The 22,885-nt window shown below is 49.5% G+C and overlaps 1 protein-coding gene across 10 annotated transcripts in view; it reads left to right on the plus strand.

The window, feature by feature from the left end:
- ITSN1 (intersectin 1) overlaps positions 1 to 22,885 on the plus strand; it is a 243,741-nt gene that overhangs the window by 189,018 nt on the left and 31,838 nt on the right. For 3 of the 10 annotated variants that reach the window (XM_086413830.1, XM_086413832.1, XM_086413834.1), the window contains one exon: positions 219 to 1,740. The exons of the other annotated variants lie outside the window; for them this stretch is intronic. In XM_086413830.1, coding sequence (XP_086269956.1) covers positions 219 to 220 — 2 coding nt within the window. In that variant the 3' untranslated portion in view covers positions 221 to 1,740. Of the gene's footprint in view, positions 1 to 218; positions 1,741 to 22,885 lie in introns of those variants that run through there. 10 annotated transcript variants of the gene reach the window in all.

Genomic DNA, 22,885 nt, shown 5'->3' on the forward strand with positions numbered 1-22,885 from the left:
GGGGTTTTCGTTTTGTTGGTTTTTTTGTTTTTGGTTTTAAAAATCATTCCTTCTGTAGCATGTCCCCTCCCCCCTCCCCCGTCCCCCTTTTTCTTTTTTTTTTTTTCCTTTTTAATCATTTTGGCACCATGCTGTTTTACATGCCTGACTCATTTTCCTAGCTTGAATTTTGCTCATTGTTTTGTTTTGCTTATGTGTTGTTTTCCTCCTTTTTCTAGGAATCATATGTTGTCCACCCCCCCCTCAGGCTTGAAAGTCCTCAAAGAGACCCACTATCCCATATCACTGCCCCGAGGGATGATGGGAGATGCAGCCTTGATCATGTGACTTCCAGCATGATCACCTACTGCCTTCTGAGTAGAAGAACTCACTGCAGAGCAGTTTACCTCATTTTACCTTAGTTGCATGTGATGACAATGTTGAGTTATTACTTGCAGAGATAGAAGCAAAAAATTACAAAAATACACAGGGTAGTGGGTCCTTTTGTGGCTTTCCTAGTGACTCAAATTGACTTCCCCCCACCTTTGCACAGGTGCTTTCAATAGTTTTCAAATTATTTTTCAATAAATCTTTTAGCCTTTTAATAAAAAAAAAAAAATGAATGACTTCTTTGCTATTTTGGTTTTGCAAAAAGACCCACTATCAAGGAATGCTGCATGTGCTATTAAAAAAATGTTTCCAAATGTCCATAAATCTGAGACTTGATGTATTTTTTGTTTTTCATTCTGTCCAGTGTTATCAACTAAATTGTGTAGTTTGGGTTTGTTGCCCCCTACTGTAGAAGTACAGAGGAGTTCAGTATATCTGTTTTAAAGACGTGTAGAATGAGGCCAATTAAACAGAAGGTGTTTTGTGCTTGTTTGTGTGTATCAGATGTACCTTGCTGAGCATGTAATAATACATCCTGTACATATGAAATTAGTTCTTTCCATGGCAAAAGCTATTACCTTGTATGATGCTCTAATCACATTGCATTAATTTTATTTTGCACAGTGACCTTGTAGCCCCATGAGAAAGTATGTGTGTTTTTGTTCGGTCTCAGATTTATCTGGTTGAGTTGGTGTTTTCTGTTTGGGGTTTTTAATTTTGCATATTTTCATACCATAAATCCGTAGACGATACCTTTGAGGTTGTCACGGTCAACAGTATCTACAATCTCGCCTTAGTCTCTGTTACACCAAGTTTTATTCCAGTGACTTCATGGAATGACGATTTCAAACAAGTAATTTTCTTGACAAGAAAGAATGTATAGGAGTCTCCCTGCAATTAATTTCCAATGTTTACATTTTTTAACTAGACTGTGGAATTTCTACAGGTTAATATGAAATGGAGCTCATGGTCCGTTGATGTGTTGGATGTTGTAGCTGAAGCCATGTGTGTCTTTTAAACACTAGTTGGAAGCTCTCAATAAAAACGCCGTTGCTGACAGCACAGAAAACGGGGCGGGGGGCAGGGAGCCTCAAGCACAACCTAGCGGTTCTACTAATGACTTTTTAACAGTAGTGATCTTCTGTTTTACGTCTGTCCCCTTGGGGACTCTGTGCTGGCATTGTGTAGCGGTCCTTCTCCACTCACACGGTGCCGAGAACGAGGACACCGCCTCGTTCGCTGGCGCGTCAGTATTTTCATGGATATGAATGTAAAATATATAAATATATAAACCTGCGGCTTTAACAACTGTAATACAACCTTTTGAATTAGTTATGTGTATAGATAATTAAATTCTTCATATAAAAGTTAGACGGAAATGTCTCTGTGTTCTTGATGTTGGAAGGTGGCAGTGGTGATGGGGAACCAGCCAGACTAGACCTAAGCAGGTGGCCTGCTGCCCACGTGTCCATTATGATACAGATGCCATGGGGACCCTCGCTCTTACCCTGCTACCTGCCCCTCCCTGATCAACATGCAGACAGGTACCCTTCCTAATACTGATTTTGAAGAATAGAACTCCCGGGACTTTCCTGGTGGTCCAGTGGTTAAGACATCACACTGCCACTGCAAGGGGCAGGGGTTCGATCCCTGGTCAGGGAACTAAGGTCCTGCACGCTGCATGGTGCAGCCAAAAATAGGGAAAAAAAGACGGCAGTTCAGCTTTGAGCTTAACTCTCTCATCGGGCTTTCATATGTGCTATTGATACATTGACAGGTGAGCGATGTGACTCAGAGAACCACACATTTGCCCAAAAGGTGTATCACAAAAGGGTCTGTTGAGCTGACAGATGTAAGTACATCCTGAAACTTTCACATCTTCCATGCCATTGTTTGCCATCTGTATCTGCCTTGCAAACTCCAGTTGAATTTGCAGAAACAGACGGGTGTACACCCTGATGAAACTGTTGGCTACGACAGACCACGGCTTGAATCCGTTCAGGAACCTCGCTTATTGGTCCTCCCCTGCCATTCAGTGGAAAAGTGAGTTCCTTCATCAGTTCAGCAAATAGTTGCGGGGAGAGACTTACCAGGTGTGGACGCTGCTCTGGGTTCTGGGGCAGAGAGTGCCGCTCCATCAGTGAAGACTGGGTCCCTGTCCTCATGGAGTTCACTTTCTAATGGGAGGAACAAGCAGAAAACCAAACTGCTGCATACATGTATGTACATAAATATATGAGGGGTGTGTGTGTGTGTGTGAGAGAAGCTGATGCATTATGTGCCAGGACAGCTAACGGGTGCCAGGTGACCCTGAGGAGGACATCCAAAGCCAACGTTCGGGAAGGGCAGCTGCAGAGAGAGATCAGGGAACCCTTCCAGAAAGAAGGGAGACCTAAGGATGAGAAGGAGCCAGATGAAGCTGGGAAGAGAAGGGGCTGTTTGAGGCAGAAGTGTCATACAGGGGCCCCAAGGTGCAGGGAGAGATCCCCATCACTGCCCCCCACCCCACCCTCTTGGTCAGCAAAGCCCTGTCTCTTGTCCAGGACCACCTGCTCCCACCCCCTACCCCGCCCCCTTCACCCGAATAAGTCAGTGTTTCCAGCTTTGAGTTTTGGCTAGCAGAGATGCAATTGTCAAGGTGGGTAATCCACGATAATACTCTCCACAACTCTCTCTCTCCATCCCCCTGTCTGTAGATCAACCCTCTTAGGCTGTGTTGACACAGGTTTGTCTCCAGGAATCTTGCTCTTTCCCCCTCACAGATCATGCAGTTTGCATTTGATCATAGTGTCCTTCTGACCCTGGGCTTCTCAACCAGAGGGAAGGAAGATGACAGCCTCTGGTGGGTAGAGGCGGGGTTGCTGCTGAAGATCCTCAATGCACAGGATGACCCCCACAGCGGACGTGGTCCCGTGTCACCAGTACCAGGGCTGAGACAGCCTGGTCTCTCATCCCTCTGGCTGCTGTGGGCAGTATTCCCCTGGTTGCTCTGGGTGAATATTTTTACGACTGAACTCTAGGTACAGTTTTGCCCCAGAGGCACATGGACACATGAGAGGGCCTTCGTTTTGCCATTCTGACTTGCTTTTCTGTGTCTGGCTGTCTCTGCTGTGCAGAGCAGAACCCACAGGGCTGAAGGTGGCCACGTGGCCCACGCTCCAGGCCCACGCTGCCTCTGCTTAAAACGATGTCTGGGAGAAGCCAGTCTAAAGGAAGGATTCATTCCCTTGTAAGGTTACAGAGCTGTATGTCATTGCATGTCCACTCTGTTCTGGGAGAAAAAAGGGCAGGCCCAGATCCCCTACCAAGTGGTAACTGGTCCTCTGCGGTTCCTCTCAAACTGAGCAGGATTACTATGGCAACAGCACATCATCGGTAGGGTAAAACTAACCTCTCTTACAGCGGTCTAGACCCAGCTCACGTTCCCTGTTAGCGGGTGAACAGACAAATGCTTGGTGAGTTCTTTTCTGCTTGAGAGGATGAGACAGTTAAACAGCCTCATCAACTCAATGGACATGAGTCTGAGCAAACTCCAGGAGATCATGAAAGACAGGGAAGCCTGGCATGCTTTAGTCCATGGGGTCACAGAGTCGGACATGACTTAATGACTGAACAACAACCACAACCACCTTCTCGGGTGCCACCAGAAGAAAAACCTGCTAACCCTTGTTTAGGAAGCCCATCGAAGCGGTTTACCCATATGAAACATTTGCCAGTATTCTTCTTACCTATAAAACAGCGATTGCATGTGACTCAACCTAGTACACTCATACAACCAGGCATGCTGTAGGGCAGGTGCTCAAGAAAGCCTGTTGAATGGGTGGGTCCAGGGATTAGTGAAACAGGAAAGCGCTGAGTTCAGGTTCTCATACAATCCATCCCCGCTGGAGAGGAGACCATGCTGTGTCTGCCTTCCCTTTTAGGCGTGAGCTTCCCCAGAGCAAGTCTCCTTGGCAGGTGCTGTTCCTGAAGCCGCTCCATCAGTGGTCAGTGAAGGAGGCTGAGGACCAGGGATGCTGGGGCATTGCCTGGTCTCCGTGCCAGCCCCAGTCTCAGCTGGGGAACGGGCCTGACACTCAGTCAGTCCTGCTTCCTGGAGGAGTGAACATCACTTCTGAAGGACAGTGAATATTCATTTTCCCTTCTAGCAAAGTGATAAGTTAATCCTATTCATTCTTTTTCATTCCCAAAATACCCAAGAGAATTTTTTATGGAAACTGCATGGAATGCCAGCGGTTCCAGAACTGTCCAGAAAAATAGCCCTTTCTTAGAAATGTCTGATGTTTTGGATCTGGTAGGCTAGAGAAACATAATAAAGTCAAGGATCACAACAGCTCCATGTGAATATCTCATTGCAGCCAGGCCTCTGTTGGGGCTTTCTTTAAGAAAACGCCACACATAAAAAGCGGATTTCCAGAATATTTTCCTGGGTGTGTGGCAATTCCATTTCAGAAGTTTCCGTTGCCTCTTAAGAAGGTTCTGTTCTTTGAATTGAAAACTCAGGCATTTTTTTAAAGATAATATAACTTCAGTCACAAAAATTTGTGTTGTTTATAGAAGATGAGAATCAACCATAAAATTGTTGTGTCAATACAACTTCCTGTTAAGCATGCTACAGTGTTATTTTGGAGAAGGCAATGGCACCCCACTCCAGTACTCTTGCCTGGACAATCCTATGGACGGAGGAGCCTGGTAGGCTGCAGTCCATGGGGTCTCTAAGAGTCGGACACGACTGAGCGGCTTCACTTTCACTTTTCACTTTCATGCATTGGAGAAGGAAATGGCAACCCACTCCAGTGTTCTTGCCTGGAGAATCCCAGGGACCGGGGAGCCTGGTGGGCTGCCGTCTATGGGGTCGCACAGAGTCGGACACGACTGAAGCGCCTTAGCAGCAGCAGCAGCAATGTTATTTTATGTTGTCAACAGGCTGGATGTGTGTGTGTGTGTGTGACAGACACAGAGAGACTGTGATTTAAACGCCCACATCAGTAGCTTGGTCACAGTGCCACCAGCAAGCAGACAAGTATAACTCTATCAAAGATTCTGGTAGAGGCTGACGGCTGCTGTTCCCACATCTGCTTGGCACATAGTGTCAGAGCCTCAAAAGAGGAAGTGTCCCTTCCTTTTGACCCAGCCCATCATGTTGAAAGGTTGCTGCTGCGAGCCCTGTGTTGAGCTAGGATTCATGACCTCTGGAGGAGAGGATTTTGATCCAGGGTCAGAGACAAGGCTTGACTACTTGGAGCTTTTTGTGTAGCAAAGTTTTGTTAAAGTATAATAGAGATAGGGAAAGCTTCTGACATAGACGTCAGAAGGGGACAGAAAGAGTGCCCCCTTGCTAGTTTTTAGCAAGGTGTTTTATGTCTGTTAGAAAGCTATTAATCAGATAAGAGAGACACCTCAAGGCTGAGGGAGTTTCACCAGGCCCCTCCACAATAGGCAATTTTGAGATAGGATGGCACGAGACGTGTCATTCCCCACCCTGGCCATAAAACAATTGACAGGAATACTGGTTTGTTGAGCCATTAGCAGCCCAAGGTTTGAGAAAAGAAAAAAAGGTTAGTCTTAGGCAGAACCATTTTGAAGAAAGGCAAATTGCAAAGCAAATACATAGTTTCATTAAGAAAAACATTTCCATAAGAAAAGTACATTGGTTAGCTCAAGGCAAAACCAGATGTCCTTAACACAGAATTAAAAGAAGCCTCTTTTCATCTTGTGTAGAGAAGGGAAAAAAAAAAAAACATCTGCCACGTGCAGTTTATTACCGCCTGCCACTTGGGAACCTCTGGCCTTCCTGCCTGTTACCCTCTCAGTGCTTTTAAAAATGAGAGCATCTTCTAGATGTAGCTTCTCCTAACAGACCCAGGAGGAGGAGCTGCCATTGTTCATGGAGGATGCTATGCCACTCAGTATCGCGTAACGTGACTCCGCTTACAAGGCCCAAGCTGTCCTTTCCCCCCTCGGGCCCTGCCCCATGCTTTCATGCACACCAGTCCACTCTGTTGCAGTCCCGGCTCCCCTCACAGGAAAGGGCCAGGGTGGTGGCAGGTAGATTAGTTGGTGAGGCTGGAATCTTGGAGAGCACTGGGCATCCAGCCTGCAGTTTGTAGCTGAGGGCGCTGAGGGTCCGGGAGCTGTAGTGACATTCTCAAAGGCAGCTCCCGGATTTGCCTTCTGCTCCTCTCTCACGGGGTGATTTTGAGAAAGCAGCCCATCTCTGCCAGGGCCTCAGAGCCGCCTGCCTTCTCTTCATCAGGGGCTGCATCTGTGGAAAGACGGAGAACCAGTTCCCCTTCCCCTTGCGTGGTCCTCCCCTGGCTGGGGCTCCGTGGGAGGGAAGGATTCGAACCCCTTCAACACACAGGCTCGAGATGCCACTGGCTTCTTCAGCCTTTAGTCCTTCTCACCCCAACTGCAGGCGGATTTTCCAAAGACAGCCTTGCCCTCCTTGCTCTGTGCCCAGCCTAGCTTCTCAATTTTCATTCCTTGGCTGCCGTATATAATAACACAACTTATCTACAATATTAATGTAATATTTGGCTCCATTTCTTTTAAAATTTTGGAAAACTTGCTTTTCTTTCCTTTTCTTTTCTCTTGGCTGCGCTGTGCGGCTTAGGGGATCTTAGTTCCCCAAACAGGGATTGAAACAGTCTACAGCAATGAAAGCACTGAGTCCTAACCACTGGTTGTAATTGTTTAGTCACTAAGTCGTGTCCGACTCTTTTGCGACCCCATGGACTATAGCCCACGAGGCTCCTCTGTCCATGGGATTTCCCAGGCTAGAATACTGGCGTGGGTTGCCATTTCCTTCTCGAGGGAATCTTCCTGACTCATTGGCAGGTGGGTTCTCTACCATTGAGCCACCCTAACCACTGCACCATCAGGGGATTCCCTGGAATGTTTTATTTTCCTCTGGGGAGTAGTAGAGGGGAGCATGAGGGAGCCACATAACTGTATCCTGGGCCCTTTTAGAGGCTAGGAAGCAGGACAAGATGGCAGGACAGCGCGTGTTTGAATCCCAGCTCTGCCTCTTACGGGTTGTGTGGTCACGGTCAGATTACTTAGTCCTCTTTGTGCTTCAGTTTCCTCATGTCCAGATGGAAAGATCACAGTAGCACCTAGCAGATATTAAGCTCCCGATAGATATTAGCCTTGTTGTTACCGTTGCTGGGAGAAGAGGCGTTTGTGCCTGGTTGGTGAGAATCACGGAATGCATTTAACTGACTTCCTGCTTTCTTGCATTCAACTCAGGCAGCCTATAGATTGTGTGCATTTTAAGACTTTTCGGAAAACATGCTTTTGCAGATGGGGATTTCAGAGAGCTTGGACAGCTTCCCCGAAAACTGTCAGACTGCCTCATTCACGTGTGTGCAGAGCGGGGGCCCCCTCTGTGTCAGCGGGAGGCCCACCCATGTCGAAGCCAGCAGCTTTTTTTTTTTTCCCGACACCTTCCCGTGCTCTCTAAACGTGCAGGGACACCCAGGCCCTGGGCCCCAGCCTCAGCAGCCCTCCTAGCAGAGGGGGAGAAGCTGCCCCGGATTTCACATGGCTGGTTGGCAGCGGGGAGGCCAACAGAGCCCGTGGAATGCATGCGGCTTTCAAATGTCACATCTGTGGGCTTGGTTGGCAGGCCCAGGCGGCGCACCACAATAAACCTGTCACACAGGCATTGAGTCACTGGGTCCTTTATTTCTCATCCCTGCGTTCTGCGGCCTTGTGTTCTCTTGCCAGCAGAGACTGGAACGTTTGGCCCCCAAACATGCCAGAAGCTCGATGTTTTTTTAAAGCAACCATGCGGCTTGGCTAAGGAATGTGTGTCCCTAGGGGGTGCTTCCCCGCGGTACCGTCTCCTGAGCAGCCGCCCCCAGCACGCTTGAAGACAGGAAGTTAATTCCCTCCTGCCTCCCTGTGTTTCTCAGGATCCGGATCTTTGGGCCTGGGAACCTCTGCCCTGCTCACTGACCCTCCGGCCTCAGCAGCAGAGGCGCAGCCAGAAGACCTTCTCTGCCTCCTCTCTGGGGTGTTACCTTGGAGTCCTGAGGCCCCCATGAGAAGAACCCCAAAGTCTGAATCCTCCGCTGGTGTGATCTCTGGCAGTAACCTTCCCCCTACCCGCGCCCCATCGTCAAGGGGCAGAAGGACATCTGTCTGTCCCCTCCCTCCCCACCCACCTCCTGACCGCTGTATCAAAGGCTCAGGACGCCACCCTTGAGACAAGCCTGCCTGCAATCTCTAGCAGACAGCTCCTCTCCTGCTGCTCCTTCCTGGGGAATATTAGCTGAGGAATACAGATCCAGGTGATGAGACTGGGCTCAGCAGAACCCCAGCAGACGAGGCACCTGTGCTCCTGAAGCTTGCAGGAGCGGGAGGAGGAGCAGACTCGTTTCAGAATCATTGCAGTCGGTGGTGGCCGAAATGGGCTGCGTGTGCCGGAGGGCCAGGGTTGGAGCACGTGGCTTCTCTGAAGAGGCGACAGGTGGCGGAAGATCAGAGGGCATGGAGGGCCGGCATGCAAGCCTTAAGGGCGAGCGCAATCTAAGCCCCAGGAATGGCAGGTGCAAAGGTCCTGAGGGCTGATGGATTTCTCCTGCTCCTTTCATAAAGACACACAAGTCTTCTACTTGGTACCTGCTCCCTGCTTCCCGTCTTCCAGCCTCTTCTGCATACCACAGGCAGAGAGTTATTTTGAGAACCTAACAACTGGAGTCACCCCAACGGTCCAGTAGTTAAGTATCCACCTCACAATGTAGGGGATGTGTGTTCAATCCCTTGAGGAACTGAGATCTCACATGCTTCGGAGCAACTAAGCCCACATGTTGCAACGACTGAGCTAGTGCACTCCGGAGCCGAGGCGCTGTGACTAGAGAGTCCAGATCCAGCAGTGAAAACTCCTGCATGACGCAACGAGGACCAGAGGCAGCCAAATAAATAAGTAAATGTTAGGACACACATACGCATGCAACTATTTTTGCTTAAAATTGTCCAGGGGTGTCCCAGTGCTCCTGGGATGACGTCCTAAATCTTGCATTTGATCTGTGAGGCCCTGCTTGATCCTACTTCCTTCTCCCACCCATGTGAGGCCCTCACCTGGCCCAACTCTCTCCTCGTTTCAGTTCAGTTCAGTTCAGTCGCTCAGTCGAGTCCAGCTCTTTGTGACCCCGTGGACTGCAGCACGCCAGGCCTCCCTGTCCATCACCAACTCCTGGAGTCCACCCAAACTCATGTCCATTGAGTCGGTGATGCCATCCAACCATCTCATCCTCTGTCGTCCCCTTCTCCTCCCGCCCTCAATCTTTCCCAGCATCAGGGTCTTTTCAAATGAGTCAGCTCTTTGCATTAGGTGGCCACAGTACTGGAGCTTCAGCTTCAACATCAGTCCTTCCAATGAACACCCAGGACTGATCTCCTTCAGGATGGACTGCTTGGATCTCCTAGTCCCACCTATTTGCCCATTTGTGCTCAGCCTTCTCCAACCAGGGCCTTCCTTTCTAATCTGCTGACAGGACCATTATTAGGTGACTGCTGTTAACCTAAAAACCTTCCAGGTTTCTGACATCAAAACGGGTTTTAGGGGCAGGGGCTGTGGCCACTCTGGCTTCCGGGAGGAGACGCTGGTGCTTAAAGAGGTGAAGTCCCAGGCTGATCTGCCGCCTCATGGTCTAATGTTCTTTCTAGCTCTTTCGGCCACCTTTGGGATCACCACGCTAACCCTAAACAGAAGTCCAGGCTTCTGATGCCCCAGTGGGTTTCCAGCTCGCTCTCTGGAAAACCGTCTCATCTGACTTCCAGATTACGTGATGGAGAGGTCTGCTTTCATCACCGGTCCCCACTGTGGCATCGTGGCTGGGAGATGGCATGGATGTGGAGGCTTTCTCTGCCTTGGAGATGGCACAAGTCAACCTCCCGAGGTTCGTCTTCCTTCCAGGGCTCTGTGTGCCTGCACATCCAGTGGGAGGTGGTGCTCAGGCTTCAGTCGACGGATTCCCATCATCCAGCCCTTCCTTTTGCCTATTGAGTCTCACCTACCCAGACCTTCTATCCCCACGGTCTCCAAGATTCTTGCATGAAGCTGAAGCCACTGGTGGGCCTCGGCTTGAATGCCTTCACCCCATCTTCCCCAGCTGTTTGCCTGCCTCCACCCCTTCTTTCTCTGCTGCCTTGGCCAGCTCCACTCACCCGCCATGTCTGAGCACTTTGCTGAATCCCAGTCACTTGTTGTACCTAAACTGAGTGGATGGAGACTGACGCACAGACACTCCCTCCTTAGACTGTGAGCTTCTCGGGAGCCAGGCCCTATCCCATGAAGACCTACAAACGTGAATCAATAGCAGTGGGAGCTGCCTTTGTATTTAGTATTGCCTGACACCAAGTCCTCCCTGTCAGCTTAGAAACTGGAGGTGGAACCTACCTCTCCACCTGGGTATCACCCAGAGTGCCTTGCTTAGGAAGTGTCCAGAATGAACAGTCCTGTTTCCACCCTGTTGTTCCACAGGCTCACTCCTTCCTGCCCAGAAAGGCTGGAGAGAAAGGAAAGCCCCCTCCCTAGTGTCCAGTCTCCCCGCTGCATGTGGCTTAGAACAGCACACCAGCTGTGTCTGGGGAAGCACCACTGTTGAAAGGATAAATCCACAGAAGACCCTAGACCAGGCAATGAGCTTCTTAATCGTGAGACTTATTACTCATCAGTCTTATACCATCCTGAATACTATGTATTGATTCTGTGTTTGGTTTTCTGTCTCCCCTCCGCTAGAATGGAAGCTCCATGAAAGCAGGGACCTGGGTGCCTCTCTGCCGTTGCTGACAAATGAGCAAGAGATGTCACGGGCTCAGGTGGTCTCTTGTGTTCTGGCGGGGTCAGTTGGCCAAGTTAGGAGGACCGCAGGGGACCAGGCTGTTCTTAGACCCTTGGGAAGAAAGTTCCGTCGCGGTGAGAAGTCCCCACCTGTCCATGGACCACCCTGATCTGGTCTGGTGTCCAGAGCTGCCTCTGGGCTGGAGTTTCCCTGGGACTGGTCAACCTGGGACTAGCTGCCTTGACCCAGCCTGGTTGCCACCGGCCCCCAGCAGTCTCCAGCTCCAAGGACGGGAGTCTCCTCTCAACTGGGCTATCTGGGAATGGACTGGGAGAGCCACAGGTATGGACTACTCTCAGACCTGCTGTTTTACAAGCTCACGATTTCCTGGTGAGTCTGCATTTCCCAAGACAGCAAGAGCAAAAAGTTATTCCTGATGGCAGAAGTTTTATTCCTGATCTTCATCCATCTCTGGACTCTACTGTCCCATCCATAAAATGAGGGCATCAAGCAGAGTGACCTTTCAAGCTCTGGCCCTGGTGCTGGAGTCTGGTGATGGCAGTGTGGTCTCCGGGAACAAAGCATCGGAGGTTCTCTGGACTCTGGCGTGTGGATGGCCTCAGAGGATGGCATTCTGTGGTCACGGCCATCACGTCTCCTTGGACAAGTGCCCTGAGTGACCTGCCTTGGGCTGCATTCGGTTCAGTGGTTGTGGCCACCCTCATCTGGCATGTGCCTGGACAGATCTAGTTTCTGAATCTCGCTCCCTTTCCACACCAGGCACCTTGTTTCCAGCAAGCTTCCCATCATGGCGTGGTCCTCACTCTTGGCTGGACATCAGAACCACTTGAAAGCTTCACAAGTTATGGACACCTAGGTCGCACCCCATCCAGTAAGATTTGGTGGATCTGGGGTACAGCGGGGACACTGGGCTTTTTTAAAGTCTCATTAGGTGGTTCTGAGCTTCCCTGGTAGCTCAGCTGGTAAAGAATCCACCTGCAATGCAGGAGACCTGGGTTTGATCCCTGGGTTGGGAAGATCCCCTGGAGAAGGGATAGGCTACCCACTTCAGTATTCTTGGGCTTCCCTGGTGGCTCAGATGGTAAACAATCCACCTGCCATGCACTAGACCTGGGTTTGATCCCTGGGTTGGGAAGATCCTCTGGAGAAGGAAATGACAACCCACTCCTGTATCCTTGCCTGGAGAATTCCATGGACAGAGGAGCCTGGCAGGCTACAGTGCATGGGGTCAAAAAAACTCGGACACAACTGAGCGATTTTCACTTTCACTTCTTCAGTGATTCTGATGTGCAGCCAAACTCAAGAGCCATGACCCGCCTCCATCCTTCTTGTAGCTGCTGCAGTGACCCTCCCAAAGTACAGCCAGACCTTCCTGAGCTCCCCAGCCAAAGACAAAAATGCAGACACTGGGCTTCCCTGGTGGTCCAGTGGTTAAGAATCGACCTGCCCATGCAGGAGACATGGGTTTGATTATCTAGGACGATTCCACACGCCATGGAGAAACTGAGCCCATGTGCCACAACTACTGAGTCTTCGTACACTGGAGCCTGTGCTCTGAAACAAGAAGCCATTGTGCATCACAATGAAGAGAAAGCTCCCCGCAGCTAGAGAGAGCCTGCACAGAAAACCCGCACAGCAACCCCCGCCGACAAAGTGCAGGTGCCTCACTCTTTCATCCAGAGCCCCCTGGACCGCACTTCCCCGCTTACTAGGGGCTGAAATGTGGCTCCAAAATGCACGTGTTGAAGTGCGTACCCTTATTCTTCATGCCTCAGAATATGACTGTGTTTGGAGATGGGGCCTTTAAAGGGTCATTAAGATGCGGCCATCAGCATGGGCCCTCATCCAATCTGACTGGTGTCCTTAATAAGAAGACTTCTGGGCACCAAGAGTCGCCAGGGATGAGGGCACACAGAGGAAAGTCCATGTGAGGACACAGGGAGAAGACGGCCGGCCAAGACTCGATCACATCTTGATCTTGGACTTCCAGCCTCCAGACTTGTGGGACAACACATGGCTGTGGTCTAAGCCACCCCGTCTTTGTTCCAGCAGTCTGGCCGACTGACTCATCACCCTTCCACCAAGGCGAGAGGCAGAGTGATCAGGACCGAGAACACGGGGGTCGGATTCCCTCTACCTTTTATTAACAGAGGCTCTGCCAAGTTCCTTAACATCTCTGTGCCTCCGTTTCCCTATCTGTTCAAGGGGGTATAGCAGCCATAGCTAGCACATAGGATTATTGGGGAGGATTCCGTGAGTCCATGAACTGTGCTTGGAACCGTGTGGCTCAGAGTAGCATCCATGCTAACTTTCCTTCCCTCTTGGTACCCCAGCCTCTGCTTCCCTCTTCCTCACCTGCTTCCTGGCCCCACCACCCCACTCTTACCCCTGTTTTCACTGATGGCTCCCTCTCTATGTTTACTCACTCCTACCCACCCACCCTTTTGCCCAATGAAGCCCAACTTGAATTCCTCCTCCTCTGAAAAATATTCCTAGATCCCTCTAAGCAAAACCACAGCCTCCTTCATCATACTGCAATAAAAGTGTGTTTGTACTTCCAATACCTTAATCTGCCTTGTGTACCCAAAGGATTTATTTAAGGTGGCTAGTAAGGACACCTAAGGGCTTCCCAGGAGGCTCAGTGGGAAGAATCCACCTGTCAGTGCAGGAGAGGCAGGAGACGTGGGTTCGATCCCAGGGTCAGGAAGATGCCTGGAGGAAGAAATTGCAACCTACTCCAGTATTCTTGCCTGGAAAATCCCAGGGACAGAGGAGCCTGGCTGGCTATCATCCATGGGGTCACAAAAGGGTAAGACTCGGCTTAACAACTAAATAATGACAACACCAAGGACCCCTAAAATACTGCATGATGGCGCACATTGAAAGCAGGAACTCAGAAAGAAAGGGAAATAAGGATGGTGGGTGACATTAAAGAGGCCAGGAATGAGCTAACAAGTGCAGACCAGTGGGGCGCTTGACAGCGTGCCAGGAATTCCAGCGTTAGTTATAAAGTCATGACTGATATGCCTTTGATTAGAAAAAAAATTACTAAAGTTCTTGATGCAAAATAAAGAGATGACTTATCCCTGAGAGTAATTGGATTTTCACTGCTTCTCAACAGTCATGAAACTACCTAGCAGTCCATGGAGCTGGATTCTCCTTCTTGGGAGAGAATTAAGCTAATCTGGAAACCACGTTGCAACTTTTAAGATTCTGGATTGGGACTGAGTGCAGCTGAGTCGAAGGCCATGGGGGATACCCAGGACAGGCTGGAGAAGGGTGCCTGATCTCAGCTAGACATATCCCAGTGGGGGCTTTGGTGTCATTGGGTGGAATTTTCCCCAACTCTCGCTACAGGCCTCCATGTCCACCTGGCATCTCTAGACCCCCACATAAAAATCCAATCTTAGGGATTTGCAACTCTGAGGTCTCAGGCGTGGATGACAAGGGGCATGGTGCCTTCTACGAGATGACTGCACATCGGCAAAGATCAGAGTGTGGATGAGATGGTTCAGCTGCTAGTGGACCAAGGCTCCCGCAGGACAAACACCTGTCTTACTTCTTTCATCACTGAATCCCAGCATCAAGCACAGTTACGGTCATACCGTGAAAATGCATAAATACAGTCAAAGCTATGGTTTTTCCAGTAGTCATATACGGAAATGTGCTAGTTGGACCATAAAGAAGGCTGAGTGCCAAAGAATTGATGCTTTTGAACTGTGGTGCTGGAGAAGACTCTTGAGAGTCCCTTGGACTGCAAAGAGATCAAACCAGTCCATTCTAAAGGAAATCAGTCCTGAATATTCATTGGAAGGACTGACACTGAAGCTCCAATACTTTGGCTACCTGATTCCAAGAGCTGACTCATTGGAAAAGACCTTGATGCTAGGAAAGACTGAAGGAAAAAGAAGAAGGGAACGACAGAGGATGAGATGGGTGGATGGCATCACTCACTCAATGGACATGAATTTGAGCAAACTCTGAGAGATAGTGAAAGACAGGGAAGCCTGGCATGCTGCAGTCCGTGGGGTCACAAATTGTTGAATGTGGCTTAGTGACTGAACACATACACATAAGAGCACAGGTCAGAGAGGAGGGGCTCAGACATCAGCTGCAGGGCAAGGAAAAACGGCTTTGATCACAGAGTCTTCTTTTCGACCCATCCATTGTGGGCTTCATCTGCCTTCCCTACATGATGGGCTGCCTCACACATGCCACTGTGCCCTGGAGGTGGAGGACATTAGATTAGATTCATTTTCCCAGGAGGATCTAGGTAGCCTGGAGGGAATTAAGCTCACACCTGGCAGGAGACACCAGGGCTGTGGCTTTTCCATTTCCTCTGCTCAGGCCAACCCTGGAGATGCCTTCTGTGTAGATGCCAGCTCCAGAAACTGGGTTAACTGGCCCCCGAACCTGGAGCCATTTATTTTTTTAATTAATTTTTTTAAATAGGGAGGGGTGGGCTTCCCTGGTAGCTCAAACGGTAAAGAATCCCCCTGCAATGTGGGAGACCTGGGTTCGAGCCCTGGATTGGGAAGATCCCCTGGAGAAGGGAAGAGCTACCCACTCCAGCATTCTTGCCTGCAGAATTCCATAGACAGAGGAGCCTGGCAGGCTACAGTCCATTGGGTCACAAATAGCATTTTATTTATTATTATTATTTTTAAAAGTTTTTTGGCTTTATCGTGTGGCATGTGGGATCTTAGTTCCCTGACCAGGCATCAAACCCACATACCCTGCATTGGAAGAAAAAAGTCTTAACTACTGGACCACCCGGGAAATTTCCTGGGGCCATTTAGCCAGAGGATTTGGGCTGAAGGTCCTCAGAGATATCAGTAGATCCTTTCCCTTAAAGATGAAAAATCAGGGCCCAAGCTTCCATATTGCTCTTTTCTCGATCCCTCTGGCATTATGACCTCTTTAATCCACTTCTCACTTCATCTACTTCCTACCCTGCCCGCGCCCCTGGCTTATCTTTTGCAGCATCCCTGCATGTACCTGGCACTCTGGCCCCATGCCCCAGCATAATGCCCCCCTCCTCCCCAGCTATATGGAAACCTGGCACACATATGATCAGGTCCTCGTAGAACCTTCCTCCAACAGGACAGAGAACATCTACTTTTCTGAGTTCCTGCAGCCTCCACCATCGGCACAGCCCACAGGCCATTCTTTATTGCTTGCTATTTTATATTTAATTTTCACATCAAGTTTCCCCCAGAACTGTGAGTTTCCTTGAGGACAAGGACATTGCCTTGCTTTCTGTGTCTCTTGGACTTCAAGGGGAATTTAATGCATATTTATTGACCATCTCATAGTATATTTTGGCCCATTCATAACAGGAATGAGGCCTGTTTATTTGCTTTGCTCTGTGGCCAGCTTGCTGTGGGGCCTGGTTTGGTTTTAAGAATTCTGGTCCCTGTTGGAAAAGGAAGTAGGATAGTTGGAGCTCTGGAGAGAGCAACTCTCGCTTTTTACCCTTCTATGTCATTTGAACTGTTTACAATAAGCGTATGTTCATGCATTACTTTTGTAATAAAGCAATTTATTTAGATTATGCTGTCCCTGTGAACAATGTCCCATTAAAGGGACAAGATTATCTTTGGGGGTAAGGTACTTTTCTCTAGTATTCCAGACTTGAATCCTTTCTGGGGGGCAGGGAGGAGCATTGTGGTTCTCTCTGTTCTGCAAATGTATGTAACTGCATGAAGCTATAAGGGATAGCACATAGATTAGGAATTTTATGTGGGTTGTAATTGGGGATCATTTCTAACTGCCTGAAGTCATTGCAATATTATTTCAGCTGTGAGTGGATTCTAGTTAGTTATAAGAGTCCCTCCATCACACTGAGATGTCCGTGGAATTTATTTGCTGTGTTTTACCCTCTCATTTTTCACTGGGAAAGGAAGTCAGCACAGAATGTTTATTCTGGTTCCCAAAAGAGAGAAGGACCACGTCCCTCCACCCCTAAAGAAAACCCTCTCATTTGAAATGTCCTTTCCACTTACCCTACTCTGAATAATGGTTTGCTTTTTAAGCTCTCTTGTTTTTCTAAGTATTAAAATTTCAAAGGAAGGATATTTTTTAGTTCAAAGCGCCTGTTTCAAGTCTTAAATGGTTTTCTTGGTCTGGCATTCACCAGCAAGAATTTTTAAAACAGTATCCTATGGGTTGGTTCAGTAGCTGAAAAGACTGTTCCAAGCCAGCATTGTTGGCACATAATGCTGAGATGAATCTTCACCCCACCCCCAAATCTTTACTTTTCATTGTGTTCTGGGTCCTGGAGAGGTCATCTGGACCATCCTTCTCTCTCCAGGCAGGCTAGTAGGGGGGGCAGTGAAGGGTGGGATTTGTTGGGGCCAATAAACCAGACTCACACAGCACTGACCTCCAAAACTTCTCTGCCTGTTGGGTAGATTGACTGAAGGCTGGAGCTGACTGGAGTAGGAGGCCATACAGCCTTTTCATGCCCTCTGACCCCATGAGTAGGAGATGGTCAGTTCACCCTGAACTGGCCCCAGCAGCTGGGATTCTTAGACCAATGGCCCAAATCCACCCTGGACTTCCTGTTGTTTCCTGGCTCTGAGCTTCTTCCCAACCACACTGTGTAACACTTGAAGATTCTGAAGAATGAATTGCCAAAATCCAAAGCAAGCCAGTTCCTGTCATCTTTCCTCACTGGTTCTTATGTCTGTTTCGTCAGTCATTCTGTGTATCTCAGGTCACATGCCCCATTCTTGCTGCAGAGTTGTCAGTTTCTAGGAATGTCATCATTTCTTAGTGGGGTGCTATTGACACCCCACTCCAGTACTTTTGCCTAGAAAATCCCATGGACAGAGGAGCCTGGTAGGCTGCAGTCCATGGGGTCACTAGAGTCGGACACGACTGAGCGACTTCACTTTCACTTTTCACTTTCATGCATTGGAGAAGGAAATGGCAACCCACTCCAGTGTTCTTGCCTGGAGAATCACAGGGACGGGAGGCCTGGTGGGCTGCCATCTATGGGGTCGCACAGAGTCGGACACGACTGAAGCGACACAGCAGCAGCAGCATTGACATTTGAGGTGAGCCCTTCTCTGTCCCATATATTACCAGTCATCTGCCCTGGTTCAGTCCAGTCATTATGACAACCAAGAATTTGGAGTTTGGGGTGTGGGTGCAGTGCAACCCTGAACCTGGTGGGGAGCAATACTACCTTCAGCCTGTAGGGGGCAGTACCATCTTCAACCTGTGGGGGGCAGGTGGGGCAGTACCATCTTTAGCCTGTGGGGGCAGTACCACCTTCAACCTGGTGGTGCAGTACCATCTTCAGCCTGTGGGGGGCAGTACCATCTTTAGCCTATGGGGGCAGTACCATCTTCAGCCAGATTCCTATGCAATATTGCTCTTTACAGCATCGGACCTTGCTTCTATCACCAATCACATCCACAACTGGGTATTGTTTTTGCTTTGGCTCCATCCCTTCATTCTTTCTGGAGTTATTTCTCCACTGATCTCCAGTAGCATATTGGGCACCTACTGATCCAGGGAGTTCCCCTTTCAGTATCCTATCATTTTGCCTTTTCTTACTGTTCATGGGGTTCTCAAGGCAAGAATACTGAAGTGGTTTGCCATTCCCTTCTCCAGTGGACCACATTCTGACAGACCTCTCCACCATGACTCTCCCGTCTTGGGTGGCCCCACGTGGCATGGCTTACTTTCATTGAGTTAGACAAGGCTGCGGTCCGTGTGATCAGATTGGCTAGTTTTCTGTGATTATGGTTTCAGTGTGTCTACCCTCTGATGCCCTCTCGCAACACCTACAGTCTTACTTGGGTTTCTCTTACCTTGGATGTGGGGTATCTCTTCACTGCTGCTCCAGCAAAGTGCAGCTGGAAGAAGCACAAGCTGGAATCAAGATTTCAGGGAGAAATATCAATAACCTCAGATATGCATATGACACCACCCTTATGGCAGAAAGTGAAGAGGAACTAAAAGTTTCTTGATGAAAGTGAAAGAGGAGAGTGAAAAAGTTGGCTTAAAGCTCAACATTCAGAAAACTAAGATCATGGCATCTGGTCCCATCACTTCATGGCAAATAGATGGGGAAACAGTGTCAGACTTTATTTTGGGGGGCTCCAAAATCACTGCAGATGGTGATTGCAGCCATGAAATTTAAAGACGCTTACTCCTTGGAAGGAAAGTTATGACCAACCTAGACAGCATATTGAAAAGCAGAGATAGTACTTTGCCAACAAAGGTCCGTCTAGTCAAGGCTATGGTTTTTCCAGTGGTTATGTATGGATGTGAGAGTTGGACTGTGAAGAAAGCTGAGCACCGAAGAATTGATGCTTTTGAACTGTGGTGCTGGAGAAGACTTTTGAGAGTCCCTTGGACTGCAAGGAGATCCAACCACTCCATCCTAAAGGATATTAGTCCTGGGTGTTCATTGGAAGGACTGATGTAAAGCTGAAACTCCAGTACTTTGGCCACCTCATGTGAAGAGCTGACTCATTGGAAAAGACCCTGATGCTGGGAGGGATTGAGGGCAGGAGGAGAAGAGGACGACAGAGGATGAGATGGCTGGATGGCATCACTGACTGGATGGACATGAGTTTGAGTGAACTCTGGGCATTGGTGATGGACAGGGAGGCCTGTTGTGCTGTGATTCATGGGGTTGCAAAGAGTCGGACATGACTGAGCAACTGAACTGAACTGAACCATCTTCAGCCTGTGGGGGGCAGTACCACCTTCAACCTGTTGGGGGCAGTACCATCTTCAGCCTGTGGGGGAGAGTACCCTCTTCAGCCTGCGGAGGGCACTACCCCTAGCTGAAGACCCTGAGTTCATAGCTGTATGTTCTGAGGGTCAGGCATTTCTCCTCTTCCATCTTGAATTCCCAGCACCTGGCAGTTAGTGCCAGACTTGTGTTAAGATATCAGTAAATATTTGTCAAATGAATGAAGGAATGAAATCCATGAACAAGCTTCAAGAAGGTCTATGAATCCTGTAAAACTGTGTGCAGAATGGGTCTGTATATCATGTGCATTGTATCCATAAGTTTTCTTGGAGGGGTAAGGATTCTAGCATCCACCAGATTCTCCAGGGGAAATTGTGATCTACACAGATGTTGGGGTGACTGGTCTAACCAGTGTCCACTACTAGGCTGATGTTTGTATCCCTACAAATGGCATTGCATAGTGGGTGTGAGCTGAGCTTTAGAGCTACTGGTCTCTACCATTATCCTGATACCCTTGCAGAAAGAAATGTGCTGAGAATTGCAGGGGAGACTGCTCCGCCACGTTCATACATGTCTCTGAAGTGCAAGGGCGGTATTCTACCCTTTAACAAGAAACGACCTTGAAGCTGGGCACTTGGATTCCCTGACAGGAGAGTTGGGTGAGAACAGGACAGAAGGGAGATATTTTCCTGCCAATCTCAGGAGTGTTCTTTGGGTGGCTCTCTTCATGAAAGACAAAGAAATCGGTGATATCACTCAGCGTCCTGTAAGCTGGGGCTCGTGCAGCAGCTCAGCAGAGGGCGGCTGAGGCCAGCAAGGGAGCAATCATGACTTGCTTCCTTCCTGAGGATTCACTGTCGATGCAATTGTTTAAGTAAAACACTTTGTGCCGGGGCAGGAAGGACAGCTGGGCTGAGCTGGTGGCTGAGCAGAGGGCTCAAGGTCCAGAAGCATCTGCAGACCTAAGCAAAGGTTCGTTCTCGGCCCGGGGCCCTGTGGAACTGTAGTCGGGCCGCACTGCAGTGGCTTTGAATGAGGTCTTGGATGGAAGGGTGTGCCAGGTGTTAATATGATGATGGCTCATCCCTGAGGCTTTCCCAGCATCAATCTGCCCATCCTGGGATTGTCCTAGCCTAGGAAGAGATGCTCTAGAATTCTAGAAAGGGAAGTTGGCCAGGGGAGGGGACAAAACTGAAAGTTGGAAGGGCCCGAGATTGACTCTGAACTTGGAGTCAATCTCGGGCACAATGAAGCGTTTACCATTCACCCCAGAAGAATCATTCTTTTTCCAGAAGCTTCCAGCATCTGGACTAGATCAGTCATGAACGGAGAAACTCCCTCAGGGAAAGATGGAAGCTGAGGAACCAGATTTCAGAGCAGGCTTCTCAAACCATGTGTGTGTTAGTTACTCAGTTGTGCCTGACTCTTTGCGGCCCCATGGACTGTAGCTCACCAGCCTCCTCTGTCCATGGGATTCTCCTGGCAAGAATATGGAAGTGGGTTGCTGTTACCTTCTCCAGGGGATTTTCCCAACCTGGGGATCGAACCTGGGTCTCCCACATCGCAGGCAGAGTCTTCACAGTCTGAGCTGCCAGGGAAGCCCTCTCAAACTTTAGTGTCCCTAAAAAGTCACCCAGAGAGCTTGTTAAATCAGACTCCTGGGCCCTGATCCCACAGTCAATTCAGCAGAAGCCTGAGAATCTGCATTTCTAGTTAGCACCTAGGTGCTACTGATGCTGCTGGCCTGGGGACCCCACTTCGAGAACGGCTGGTGTCTGGTGGCAGGGTTTCACACTGTGCTCCATGGTGCCCCCTTGTGGGAGAAGGAGGGATGAGAACAGAGACTGAAATGGGACTCTGTGCCTTCACCCCCACCTGCATCCAAGACACCTCCCAGTCTTCTTTACAAATCTGGTTTCTGTGACTGAAAAAAGAAACCCTTGATAAAAAGAAGGGGGTAGGGGAACCCTGACCTGGAAGAAGTGGGTCCAGACCTGCATGGGGGGTACCCCTGAGAATCGAGTTTCTCCACCCAGCATTCCAGTGTGCCCAAGTCAGGGGGCAGCCTAGGATTATAACCTGAGAACATTAGAAGCGGACAAACCCCAATAACCAGCTAAGTGAGTAGAAGCCAGGGCAGGCATCACCTGCTGTGCATGCCCACTCCCACCCGGCACAGGGCCACAGAACCTACTCCCCTGGGAAGCTGCAGCCACAGTTGCGTCCAGCCACCCAGGTCCCGTGGGTGCAGGGCCGCAGCCTGGTCCAGGAGAGTTTGCCCAGTGGTGTCTGGATGTGCCCACATTGGCCCTGTCCCCAGGCCTCTTCAGAGTCTCAGCATAGCTGCCTCATCCTCCAAAAACCAAACTTGAGACAACCATCTGCCCCACTAATGTACCTGGGACCCAGCAGCAGTGATCTGAGGTAGGAGCCCAGGCTCTGATCACGGTGTCAGGGTCCTGTCTTGGCTTCACCATCATCACCCTGCTGACAGAGTTTGGGTGAGGCAACCTTTCGAAGCCTCAGTTTCCCTGTCTGTAAAATGGAGATATTTGTAGGATCTAAGTGAGCATTAAACACAGCTGTCAGGATCTAGCTCCTGGGACAGCACCTGGCACGGTGTGAGCCCTCGGGGAATGTCAGCCAGCTGTCACTACGGCTTCTCACTCTCAACACTCTCAGCGGTTCTGCTGAAGCAGGCGTGTACCGTCTGTGTTAGTCTCCTGTGGCTGCTGTAACAGATGACCACAAACTTACTGTTCACTCGCTCAGCTGTGTCTGACTCTTTGCGACCCCATGGACTGCAGCACGCTGGGCTTCCCTGGGCTTCTTGTCTCCCGGAGTTCGCTCAAACTCATGTCCATGCAGTCCGTGATGCCATCCAACCATCTCATCCTCTGTCGCCCCCTTCCCCTCCTGCCCTCAATCTTTCCCAGCATCAGGGTCTTTTCCAACCTCATGAACAGTATGAAAAGGCAAAAAGAGA

The sequence above is a fragment of the Bos grunniens genome, chromosome 1, assembly GCF_055505025.1.
Source record: "Bos grunniens cultivar Pamir isolate PY7600 chromosome 1, Bosgru_T2T1.0, whole genome shotgun sequence".
Classification (NCBI taxonomy): Eukaryota; Metazoa; Chordata; class Mammalia; order Artiodactyla; family Bovidae; genus Bos; species Bos grunniens.